This window comes from Chelon labrosus, assembly GCF_963514085.1.
Source record: "Chelon labrosus genome assembly, chromosome: 9".
Classification (NCBI taxonomy): domain Eukaryota; kingdom Metazoa; phylum Chordata; class Actinopteri; order Mugiliformes; family Mugilidae; genus Chelon; species Chelon labrosus.
In genome coordinates, this window is record NC_140359.1 from 24,901,512 (window position 1) to 24,914,883 (window position 13,372).

The 13,372-nt window shown below is 41.7% G+C and overlaps 1 protein-coding gene across 1 annotated transcript in view; it reads right to left on the minus strand.

Moving 5' to 3' along the window:
- Nucleotides 1-13,372, minus strand: part of adamts3 (ADAM metallopeptidase with thrombospondin type 1 motif, 3) — a gene marked incomplete at both ends in the record, with an annotated part of 157,505 nt that overhangs the window by 43,206 nt on the left and 100,927 nt on the right. Inside the window, 3 exons of the mRNA XM_084551984.1 lie at nucleotides 2,091-2,223; nucleotides 5,154-5,297; nucleotides 12,782-12,887. Coding sequence (XP_084408110.1) covers nucleotides 2,091-2,223; nucleotides 5,154-5,297; nucleotides 12,782-12,887 — 383 coding nt within the window. The remainder of the gene's footprint in view (nucleotides 1-2,090; nucleotides 2,224-5,153; nucleotides 5,298-12,781; nucleotides 12,888-13,372) is intronic.

The following is a 13,372-nucleotide window of genomic DNA, read 5'->3' on the forward strand; positions in this document are numbered from 1 at the left end:
GTTTAAGTGCAGCAGACATACAGTAGTAAATGTGAGCTTGACTTTTCTACTTTACTACATTTATCTCACTCTAAAATAAATTTTGCAGATCAAGGTGAAAATCAAGCAGCAAAATCAAACTCTGGTGTTGTCCACCTCAGTGTTCAGGTGTTGCACCCCTACCCTGCTTAATGACTGTCAGGCTCCACGCTGCGAGCTCTTGACTCCGCACAAGAGTGAAGATTACAGTCTGTGAATCTGTTTCCGACACCCGAGGAGGCTAAACTGGCTAAGCCGCTTAGCTCACCGAATCAGCCCTTTCTCCCTTCTCTCCCTCATTACAAAAAGATCAGAGTCCAGGACGTTCGAGGAGGCAGCCTCGAGCTAAACTCTCTCGGGACAAACGCTGACAGTGGCCGGTCACATCATCCGTTGCCAACAAAGTGTAACTTGACCGGAGGGCCAGAATAAAACTCGCCAATTGTTGGTTGAGTGAGCTCTCAACACATCTGTCCTCTCTCCCTGTATGGCGCTCACATACATATTTCATCAATAAGAAATGAAATATCGATCGCTCTGTGTGTCCCCAAAACCCCTGATTCCTGTATCCGAAGCATGATGCACTGTAATACAATGAACATCACCAACGATCAATGAACTGTCCGAGATTAGCTCCATCTCAAAATGAAAAAAAGATGAGTGGAAAGCTTTTGCTTGCGGGCTTATTGGTTCAGATCGCCAAATCCTGTTGTAAATCATTGCTTATGAACACGTAGAGCAGATATGTGCTCCACTTGCTCCAGTTTCTTCATAAGCTCTGCATCTGATGCCAGACAGGTAGTGCTCATTGGGTTTTAACGGAGGCTCTTCGCTCAGGGTGGCTTAAAGATTAAAAGCCAGACAAGCAAATCGATGAGCTGAAAGATGAAGACGTGCTCTGTGGGGCCGTGTACGTCTGCAGGTATGGCTGACTGAGGCGGCCCCTTTCGCATGCAGGACCAGGGCTCATTTATTGCGCTGCTAATATACAAATATTCACTACAGCAGCTTATAGCGAGTAAAAGGATTTTAAAACGTATTTGACTGTGGATAATGCAAAAAAAAACACAGAAGCACAAGTGTACGTATAAAATGCAATCTAATATTACAAACCAGTCGATAAGAACCAAAAAAAAAAAAAAAAAAAAGGAACGAGCTGATGTAAAAACTCAGTCAACTGAAAGATGCAGCCTATTAAATCTCAGACAGTGCAGACTAGACTTTCTTTTCTTTTTTTTTCTCCTTTTTAAATTTGATGTCAAATGATTCAGCCTCCGTTCCTCGCGGGACCGTTCCGCTGGTGTGCTTTCAAAGAAATGTCACTGTTCATTTAAAGAGTTCGCTCATCAAGCGAGGATCTTAGTCAGACACCCCCCAAGGTTCCTCCCCGGTCCTTAAATACACTTTCTGTCCAAAATGTCAGTCTGAAACGGCTCATCCCTGCAAACGCTGCGCTCAAAAAAATCCTTGCAAAAGGGCACGCCGTGTCCTGCAAGGCGCGATACAACACGATAATCGATATCTTGTGAGGTACTGCTGGTTCTTCCTGAGCTCAGTTTTGTTCCCCGGACACAAGATAAACAGCTCCTGTCAACACCTATGTACGCTTTCTGCTGTTGCGCCGAAACAATCCTCAGTACTTTTGATGAAATGTGGTAAAAACTCGCCCTCAACTTTTTCCATTTTCCCAGTATTTTAGTAAATAGCGACGGAATTGTTATTGCTTTGCATTTGCGGAGAACTAGAAGGACAGCAGGTGTTACTGTGGCAAAAATAAACCGATTTCAAAGTGTTCGCTAATTTAGATTCTGCTTCTCCTCGTATGAGTCTTTTCTTATGGAGGAGGCAGTTTCTCTGAAGGCTGCCATCCACGCCTCCAGCCGTCTTTCTGCGAAATGCTCGCCACAACGTCTCCGCTCTGCTCTTTTCAAGCGTCGTCTCTAAATCCGGAGAAAGTTTTCGTTGAATGGCAGCTTATTTTTTGTCGGCTCTTTGACAGCAGACGGAGTCCTTATGGATTCCAATTTCTTTCCCCTGTCTTAGAGTTAGATCTGAACGCGGGCTGTACTCACTGAGGTGCAGATCTTGTAGCCAACTCCGAAGTCGAAGCGGCACTGCTCGTCCATCGAGTAGTTGATGCCTGGTAGTTCGGGAAGCTGGGGCCAGTCGTGTTTGAAGGGGTCATCCAGGAGACAGTCGTACGTGCTGTGAGGAAATGAGAAGAGGGCATTTAATTATTTAATAGTAGCATGGTCTTTTATTTAAAAGGAATAATATAAGTAAAAGGCCATAATTTCCAATGCTCTGCTGTTAAAGTATGTATAAACTATAAACGCAATATTTTATACTCAAGTATATCTGTTGTCCTGACAAATTCAACATAACAAATAAAGGTGAAAGAGTACCTAAGCGTTGAAATATTCGTACTGACCTTCTTATTTTATTATTTATCATAAAAGCTGTTTTCATTGTTTGAATCATTACTACTTTGTTGTTTTAATGACACTCAGTTCCTCCTTAATTGACTTAATGCTTCCTTCATAGATCTTTCAAATTAAAAGCCTTCCAGCAACGCAAAGGTTACTGATCTGATCTGAAAATTACATTGTTCAGACATAACATTATGACCACCTTCATAATATTGTGTAGATCTCCCTTGTGACTCAGCAGAGAATGGACATGGGCCTTCTGAGGGTGTTCTGTGGTGTCTGACAACAGATTGTTGTTAGTGGGGGGGTCTTTGAGGGGAGGGTCCTCTGTGGATCATCCCACAGATACTTGATCAGTTTGGGATCTAGTGAATTTGGAAGCCAGGTCAACACCTTGTGCTGTTCTTCATGTTTTTTTTAGTTGTTCCTAAAGCGTTTTTGTGTGTGTGTGTCTGTGTCAGACTGCATCTGGTGCCTGGTCTGGTCTAGGTGGGTGCTACATGTCTAAGTAACATCCACACCAATGAATGCCAGGTCCTAAAGTTTCCCAGCAGAACAATGAATTGTCACAAGATTGTCAATGTTATTCAGTTCTCCTGTCAGTGGTTATAATGTTATGCCTGATCGGTGTTATTCATCAGCCATCCAACCTAAAGAAAGGCTTCTTGTGAAGCAGACTGAACGAAACCAGACACAACATTTCAGCTTGAACTTGAAAACTCTCTGAAAACCTCCAAGGATTTGGTGTTTTGTTGTCACATCTCTTTGTATTTTTATTTGTTAAACATACAGCATTTTGATATCGGGGACGGCTGCACAAAGCCATAGGAAGTCAGTACCGACTTTTTCTATTTGTTATTTCCGGCAGGAGTTATGTGCTTATATTTTTAGTTTAATAATGAATTCAGCTGCATGAAGCCAAGTGATGAAAACTGGTTCAGCTGCAGTAAATCCCAGCTTGGCTCATTTTTTTATTTTATTTTTTTTTCAAGGCTGGAGCCACAGCTAAACCCCAGACATATGCGCCTTTTCTACCTGTAAAATCATTTTTCATACATTACACCTCGGCTGCCACTCCACTTCTCTCACTTTCAATATTATTATCATACTCCCAAAACCATTTTCATACTGTAGTGCATATTGTTTTTTTTCTCTGCAATGGGTCCGCTTGTAATAGCCGAGGGCCGCTCCAAATAACAGTATACTGTATAGTGATTGATTGCGCGCTGCCACCGCCATCTCCTTTTGATGATACGCTGTCAATAGCTTAATGTTCATGCGCCACTGAACTTTCCCTGTTAGAAATGGATTCCACTGCAGCAGAGTGGGGAAAAAAAAAGAAAAATCAATGTCGTGGTGTGGACTGAAAGCAGACCGTGAATGCATGTGATGAGGCTCACATATGCTGTAATACACACAATGGTAAAATTATTTGAAAGGTATTCACGAGTAGCAAACGTCCAGACGTGCTCTGCAGCTTTCAGTGCTTTAGATTTCTAGGCAAAGATTCTCGAGAGGGCAACACCACTGTCCGCTGCTGCCAATTAAAAAAAAAAAAAGAAAAAAAAAAGGCACTTTATAATTTGGCTCCTGAGATGTTTGGAATATAAATGCTTTATCCAACAAAGGTTAAAAAAGGCAACTGGACTTGTAGAGTTTTTTGAGAAGACGTTTCGAGTAGTTACCGAAGAAGCTACTCGGATGAGTTGTGAAACGTCTTCTCAAAAAACTCTACAAGTCCAGTTGCCTTTTTTAACCTTTGTTGGATATGCCATGACGTGGATGACTGAGAACCTTAACAGACATATAAATGCTTTGAATACATAATTCTGCAGTGGGCTGATGTTCTGCTTTCAGTTAACTTTTTTTTTTTTTTTTTTAGTTAGGTTTAGGTTTGATCCGCTTAACTGAGGTTCATAACGTTCTCTAGAAATCCTTGCAGCCGTTCAGCGTGATTTCAAATTAGTTGCAGCACTGAAACGTCCTGGTTCTAAAGTTCTGTAGTCCAAGTTCTCCGCTCTAGATAGATTACAACAAAATTAACGTGTTAAAAACGCATTTAATCGCAGTTTGCGTTCCAAACAACGCGGAACTTTTGTCAGTGCACGATTACCTGGTACACCGATTACACTGATGAACACGTCAGAGCTCGGCTAACGGCTACCAAGATGGAGGAATCGGATGAAAGCACGTTGCTAGGACTAATGGAAGGCGAATTGTATTTAAAATAACTACCTGATGGAAGCCTTGATAAAAGCGGGGTTTTGTGCAAATTGTGCAAAAAAAAAAAAGAGTTTGCATACCACCAAAGCACTTCAACCCTACGGTACCATCTAAATGCAAAGTATGTTGCAGTGAGCACAGAAAGCTGTTAGCGATAGCAGCTTCCGGCAGATGCTGAGATGTGATCCAGCTGTAGACCCAGGTACTTGATAGGTCTGAACCACCTCTACAAGCTCCCCGTTGATGATTACAGGCTGCAGGGGGAGCCTGGACCTGCTGCATGCAGTGGCGACTCACTACTTCTTTTTAAATCCTCTCTTTAAACACATTTTTTCTCTTTGGCTTCTAACTCGGTTTGAGATGTTGGTTCTTATTGTTATTCTTCCATGACTGTACAGCGCTCAGTGACTTTTTTTGGTACGATATATCAAGAGTGCCGCAAGCATTGACAAGCATTCACAGCAACTGCGAACGTGAACTCACTGGATGTATCTCTTCAGCTCCTGCCCGCTGCACATGGACCAGTGGTATCGATGGAAGGCCGCCTGCACCAGAGGGGCCATCACGCTCCCCATAGCCGTCTCATCCCCGCAGCGGTTGCCTTGTCCGTCGTGCTCCATCCCCAACCTATATATTTCAACAAGAGAATGAAGACATTATAAATGAATTAGCTGCCTTTACATCATCAAGTCATGATATAAAATCTTAAATAGCTTAAAATAATCAAATAAGTTTGTAAGATGCATAATATGTAGTTCAGACCCACTACAATTTTTGTCTGTTACAGTTTTATTATATCTCTATTATGTACCGTTATTTCCTTATTTCTTTTCCATTTTACTTCATTTTTCATCATTTTGAATTTGTGTGCTCTCTAGTGATTTCCCGGGGACACGGCACATTTTAATTTATCTAATCTAATTTTGAGGCGGCCTCCCAGCGCTGCGGACTGTAATTGGGATGCTTTATCTGTCCTAATTTGCTGCAGCATAAATAACTTCTGGTCAAATCTAAGACGTCCTGTCACATTCGGTTCGGGCGCGTTGTCTCCAAAAATATTCTCGAGCTCTTCAAGCGGTTTCAACCCTCTCAGTCGTCGTGAAAAGGGTTGAGAAAAGGACACAGTTACAGACTTTTAGAGACAATTACAGAAGAACGAATAGAAATATTAAGTAGCACGTATATCCTGGTATTAATAATGCACTCGTACCATGGGGCCCTTCTGTTTACGCCCCTTTACATTATTATTATTATAACGGTGACCATCCTGTGACAATTCAATGTTCTGCTGGGAAACTTTTGGACCTGACATTCATTGGTGTGGATGTTACTTAGACATGTAGCACCCACCATGACCAGACCAGGCACCCCCACCCCATAGCAGTGACACTCCTTGATGGTAGCAGACATCCCCAGCAGGATGCAGCCTGACACAGACACACACACAAAAACGCTTTAGGAACGAGGTGTTGACCTGGCCTCCAAATTCACTAGATCCCAAACTGATCAAGTATCTTGGGATGATCCACAGAGGCCCCTCCCCTCAAAGGCCCCCCACTAACAACATTCTGTTGCCAGACACCACAGGACACCCTCAGAAGGCCCATGTCCATTCTCTGATGAGTCCCAACTGTTTTGGAGGCACAAGGGAGACCTACACAATATCAGGATCATAATGTTATGCCTGATCGGTGTATCTCTCATCTTTACTGATCCAGTGAGTGGGTTGCCAGGAGTGACTTTTGTTGCCCGTGTAAAACGCATTCATTTCGGCCAGATGAGCAGTTCACAGCCCAGTTAACACAGATGCCATTTTTTTTCCTTTTTTTTAAGGATATAATGTTGGACCTGCTTGTTCAGAGAAAACCATCAACTTGTTGTTCCTCACCTGCAGTGGCCCAGATTGAAACAACAACTGGAGCGTGGATTTGCTGCTGTGGACATGGTCTTTTGCCCGCATTTAACCAACACGTGGAATTTAAGTTTCACAGGCAGTGAGCAGGGCAACTTGTTATGGATTATTCAGTTTATTAGAAATTATTAGTCTGTACTGCAAGAGAACTTCATAAGAACCAGCTGAAGTGGAAACAGAATGGGGGAGAGTACTGCACTCTAATATTCTGGAGATATATTTACTGCATACTTCAGATAAAAGATTGCACAAACAGAGTCTGGGAATAAATTTTTAGTACAGCGTGGAAGTCAGGACATGGTGTCAGCAGCTCAACATACTCCATACATACACACCTCAGTTTGCTTATTCATGATCATTTTCTATGTGCGACCGCAGTCGACACTATCAGCGAGATTATTTCACCGCTTCTGAATTCTTACTTTCACAGCAGGAACAGACTACAACTGAAACCAGACTGGTAACCGCGTTCTCCTTTTAAACATTTACAAGGAGGTAAAAGACTTTATATCTGAGCGCTGCTTCTCTTCCAGTCCAGCACGAGCCGTCAGCAGCTCACTCGCTCTAAGGCAAGAAATCTAACAGGAGTTACAGCAGCAAGTGGAGGAGGAATGGAAAACTCTTTTTTGGTTTACATCAAATGTCATCCATCTTTTTTTGGACATTTTGCGCTTTTACTTGACAGAAGGGAGATGGCGGAGGCCTCAAACATACCATACTGTAAATTCTAACATGGTATTTAATAGAATTAATTGTTATCTGCACTTACTGAAACAAGTTTGCAGAGATTTGGGTTTGAAAAATTGGACCAACTCATTGTTTTTAAGTTAAACCCCCTTAAAAAATAAAGCTCTTTATTCCAAACGGTACTTTTTTCTAACATTTGGACAGATCAGCCCGATTCTACTTGCTGCCTTTTCACTTTCTTTCCTTAGCTGTGAATTCAATAGCGGTGAGAGAGTCCAACGGTTGTAGCGTTCATTGGCGTCCAGGCCATGTACACGTTGTTGTCGCATTCATAAAGAGAGAAAACTCTTCCAACCACCAATCACGTGGTGTAGGGAAACGGTGCAGAAGACTGCTCCTGCAGCACATCTCCACCACCATCATCTACATAAATATTTTGCAATATCCCACTGGTTTATTGTTCGGCCCTGACCTGTCCAATATTCAGTGGTGGGGAATATTACAGTGCCATCTATGGAAGAAAATAATACGATAAACACACGCACATAAAACCCACTATTCAGAGATTATAGATTATACTTTGATAACATTTGATAACAGTCCAGTTGCCCTTTTTAAACACTTTTTTGGATATACCTGTGGCTCACAAAAAGTTGAGCTTGTTAGGAAACTTTGGACTTAAGCCAGTCCTTGAGTATTTTTGTACATTTTTCTTAACGTTTGTTTAGTACTGAAGGCAGTCAGTGCCTCCTCTCGTTAATTGCATGTGGATCTTTGTTTTTACGATGCAATCGGTGAATGTTGACTACGGACAGTCTGTAACGATACTGAGTTTTGGACTTTTCTGTTATTCAGTTTGGTTTTCCTTGTGCTCAGTGTTTTACAATGTAAAGACACCTGAACCCCCAGACTGACATCTCCTGGATGGTCAAACAATGCCTGATGTTAAGACTCTGCTTTCTCTATTCACCTCACCAGATTAATAGGTGTGAGTAAAAGACAACCTAATTAAACTACATAGCGTCTTGTAGAGGTCTCCTTCTCTAACCATGGCACTTGGCTAATGAATCCAGAGAGGGTGCATCAGTGTGGGACCATATGAAAAGCAGGAGATCCTGAAGCCCAGGGAAGCCTACTTACTGAATGTGCAAATGGTGTTTTCTTCCACCAAGCGTCCACAAAACATCTATTCCAAGACATTTTCTCTGACTTTTTCAGATTCACCTGGTGTTAGGCTTACTGACTACGGGTTTTCTTTTTCAGCCAGAGCAAATAAATTGAGCAATTGAATCTTGCAAACAGGAAAGATTCAGGTGGAAATGTCATGTTCATACGTAGATATCTAGCTACCTAGCAACACAGATGACAGAACAGCTCAGAAATTACTACCAAGCAAGGCCACAACAACGCGCTGGCCTGGCACATGAGCCTTCAGAGATCCCTTTTAAATCCAATTATTCTTAAAAAAGAAAAACACAAACAAACACACACAGTGTCACAAACAGCTTTGCTTGCTGTGACCATTCCTCCTCTATCCTGATCTGTGATCAAACTCACGGATATTTGAATATCACAAACGCACCCATTCACAGTCTAATCTGTATCACTTCACTAGCAGCATTTAAGATCATCTTTCCGTCTCATGCAGCCAGATCTCCACAGTTAACATCCTCCTTCATTCCCTCTCTGTATTTGGGAATCTTTCTCTTTGCTAGGATTTAATCTCAACATTAAGTCCAAATAATTTATCTCTCCAGGATCACGCTGATGGTTTGTTTGTCTGTCTGTGCACAGTTCCTGGTTTCCGCAATAGCTTTTATGCAATTTCTTTTTTTTTTTTCTTTTCCTTTCAAGAAAGTCTATTGATCTCAGAAGACAAAGCCCTCCGTTCACTTGGCCTTAAGGTCAGTCAGTGAGAGAAAGCTGAAAGATTTGGTGGTCGGGGACACCTCGGCAGAATTAGCTGCCTGTCACCGATACTGCTAAAGATTCCTAAAGACTGTTAGCACAAAGAGTTGTTCCTAGTGGCCAAATGTTAAGAAAATTCTTAGAAAGTTAGAAAGAAAGAGTAGATCCTGGTAAAGATAAAAGGTACTCCTAAAGAATCTTAGCTCTTCAGAGAGCTCCTAAGGTGAGATCTGTTCAGAACAGGGAGGAGGACTTTTAAGAGCCTTAGGAGTTTCTTAAGCAGAAAGGAGGCATTTATCTGTTGTGCTATATTTTCCCATGCCTGCTTCTTGGCTTGTAGTGTGACATCGGGGCAAAATCTACGTCTCAAAACACTTTTATTCTCATTGACCAGTTGAGCCAGAAGCAAACACCGTTCCTCTGTCCAGTTGGGTTTCCTGCTTCTTTTCTTCTCCGTTGCTGTTCGGTTTGTGGAAGATGTGAACGCCAACCAACACTGCTTCTTCTAGGCCAATCACATCTTTTACCTAGCAACGGGGTCAACCACAACTCCTCACTAAGATAGAGAGTTTCAGTCCATTCCTTGATCAGAGTTCTCTGTTCTGGAATCACTCCTAAGCTAAGACTCCTTGCTAGGATTTTTTAGGCTAAGTTAGGAGCTCTCTGAGAAGATCCTCTGAATCTTTAGGAATACGGGCCCTGGTGTTGACCGTACTGAGCAGAGCAGCCTCTCCCAGAATTCTAATACCCTGTCTTTTAAATGTGACGTCTACAAGCTGCACTCTGCTCCAGCTATCCAGACGGACTCAGTCAGTTGCTGCGGACAGATGGCTCACACACACACAAAAAAGAAAAATGCCCTGCATGTGGTTGAGCTTGAAAAGAGCAAACATGAGGGGAAAATAACCCTGGCGCGCCGCTTTTCATTGTCACAGAGTCTTCTGAAGACTTCCCATGACTCCGTTCGCCTCCCACGTGTCCAACTAGTGCGACCACTTATAATCCACTGCTTTTCTAAGTTAGAACAGTATCACGGTTGTATTTATCGCATCGGTGGAGACTGAGCCAGCCTTTCAGACGTCTGATGTATAATGACAGTCTCTGAGGACATAATGGTTTTAGGCTGCGGGGGACTGGCACTGCCACTGGGACAAAGTGGCACTGAGCGTGATTCTGCCAGTTTCCTTCGGGTTGAGTCATGGTTGAGAAATTTTTGTTTTTGGGAAGTTGCCTAGCAACCTGACACTAAACAGTCTGTGTCTGAAATGTGACACAATTACAGTTGTAGTGGGCTACTGTTGTGGTGCACTACACGATGCCCCCTTATGTCCATGATTGAGCCCTTTGTTGTTATTATTACTGTTGTTTTTTTTGTTATTTTAATTATTTTTTTCTTCAAACACACTGAAAATTATTTAGGAACAATAATTATTATAATATTTTTGTTTCTTCTTTATTTTCAGACTATTTTTGTCACATATGTTTTATTTCTTAAAAAAACTTCATTATTACACTACTGCTCTCATATTACAATTTTATATATATATTATAATATTACTATACTACTATGCCTATATCACTACAAAATACTAAATTAGCAATGATTTCTTGTTGTCCTCTCACCTCTTTGGTTACCTCTACTTCCTGTATTTTATTTATTTGTTTGTTTGTTTGTTTGTTTGTTTCAGTTGTTTCTACCATCCGGTAGACGGTTCAGAACACTGAAGGCCAGTACCAAGAGACGGAGAAATGGCTTCTATGCAAGAGCCATAATCACACTGAACAACTCAACGATAAAGAAATAATAATGTGAAGTCACACAACAATGTGCAACACATCTGTGCAATAATTTCTTATGTGCAAACGTGTAATAACTTCATATGGCTGCCATCCTTGTTCACAGTCTTGTCACTTCCCGTCTGGATTATTGCAACTCTCTCCTCTTTGGCCTTCCACACAAATCCCTCCATAAACTTCAACTAGTCCAGAATTCAGCTGCCCGCATCATATCTCAAACCCCCTCCATTCACCACATCACTCCTGCCCTTCAAGAGCTTCATTGGCTCCCAGTTCAATTTCGCATCCAATTCAAAGTCCTCCTGTTTACTTTCAAGGCCATTCACAACCTCACCCCCCCATATTTGTCTGATCTCCTCCATGTTCCCACTCCCTCCCGCTCTCTACGATCCTCTTCCTCCATACATCTGTCCGTCCCTACTGCCCGTCTTGCCACCATGGGGAGCAGAGCATTCAGCCGCTCTGCTCCCCGTCTCTGGAATTCACTACCACCCCAACTCAGAAATATTGATTCATTTCCTCTTTTCAAATCACAACTCAAAACATATCTGTTTAAAACTGCCTATTCCACCTGATGACAATTGCTCTGCCTTTTTTTTGTTTTTTTTTGTTGTTTTTATATATATATATTTTATTCTTCTGCTGTCTTTTCTTATGAATGTATGTACGGTGTCCTTGAGTGCCAAGAAAGGCTCCTTTAAATAAAATGCATTATTATTATATGTGCAAACATCCATAATCACTTCGCACAACAAGTGCAATAATTTCATGTGGCGTGCAATAACAGTTGTATTATGAGTGAATGGGATTGTTATGTCATGTTAGAGTTTTATATTTTGTACATTTTTTTTTTTTTTATCTAGCTTTTTACATTTCCTTTCCTTTTTTATTTATTCCAATACTTCTACGGCGCCTAAGGGGACCTCAGGTCAACTTAATTCCATTGTACTTGTACAATGACAATAAAGACTTATTCTTCTTCTTCTTCTTCTTGTTTTTGTCATTGAATCTCTCATTGACAAACATAATATTCACCCAGACAACACGGCACATGCACACATCACATAACCTTCTATGTTAAATGTCTTGCGCCAACTGTTTTGTCCCTGTCTTGTAAGTGTTTTGGTTGTTTTTCTTCAATTTAAAAAAAAAAAAAAAAAGGAAGGAAGGAAAGGAAAAGAGTAACTACTGTGACCTAGGCAGCAAAAAGTTAAATCTGTAATTAAACTAAAAAAACTCTATTTAGCTTGTTTTCTTGCATTAAAAGAACGATCCAATCTCACAGGACACTTCAGAAAGAGCAAATTCCAACTGGATTTGAGCACAGAGACACAGTTACCTTTTCAGAGTCATATTAATGATCGAGGCACGTTCAGCCTGCAGATTTCAGCGGTCGTGCAATACTTGCCTTTTGGGGGTTGCCTAGCAACATGAATCTCTATGTAATCTACCTGCTGTTATTGTACATTTACTCAGTCGCTAAATATGTGCTCATTAAGTTTTTACAGGGTGGATAAACCACCTCAGAAGTGAAACACGTTGAGGAAAATGTGGGAAAGGAGTTGAGTTGCTTAGTTTCTGGACATACGATCGATGGACAAACCGCAAAACTCAATAAAGGCTTCCGCGTTTGCCGTCAGAGTGCGCAGGACCAATCTGCTTAAAGGGTAAATGTCATCCGAGAACACAGATCACGGGGAAAGGCGCCCTAAGAGAAGGCTGTGGGATTAAACGGAGGGACAATAATTTTCCTCTCGCCAGGGGAGCTGAAAGACAGAGATGGAAGGACATAAGAAGAGGGACGTACACATGTCCGGTCTCGTGAGCCACGACGAAGGCGGAGGAGAAGCCGTCTTCGTGGTTGAGGGTGCAGCTCCGGACTGGGTGGCACATTCCTGTGACCGGAGCGTAACCTGAGAACAAGAAGGCAGGTTATTGCAACACATTAAAACAAGAAACTTCAAATCACACTGACTTTAATAAAAAAAAAAAAATAATTCATTGCGGTGTCAATATTCCTGCTGCTTAGATTGTAGTTACTGACCCAGGAGGCCGGGAGGTCGGGTCACACCAAACGCACGCTGACTTTGACTTCAACGCCTCCTCAAATGTCGGCAAGTGCTTTAGCTTTCTTCGGCAATAAACGCGTTGCAGCAGACGCGTTGAAAAATTCCTTGAGGATTTTTTTGTCTTGCGAAATGCCAAATTTTGTATGCTGACAGGCTGATAGTTTCTGTTTTATCTGCAGACTTTCCACGGCTGACGCAACACAATGCAGGTGAAAGGAGTTTTATTGCAGCATTTAATTCAGATAACCAACAACCAGGATATTTTTTTCCTTGTTTAAAAAAAAAAAAGAAAAAAAGTTTCTGCTGCATTTTTGACAAGTAATTTTTCA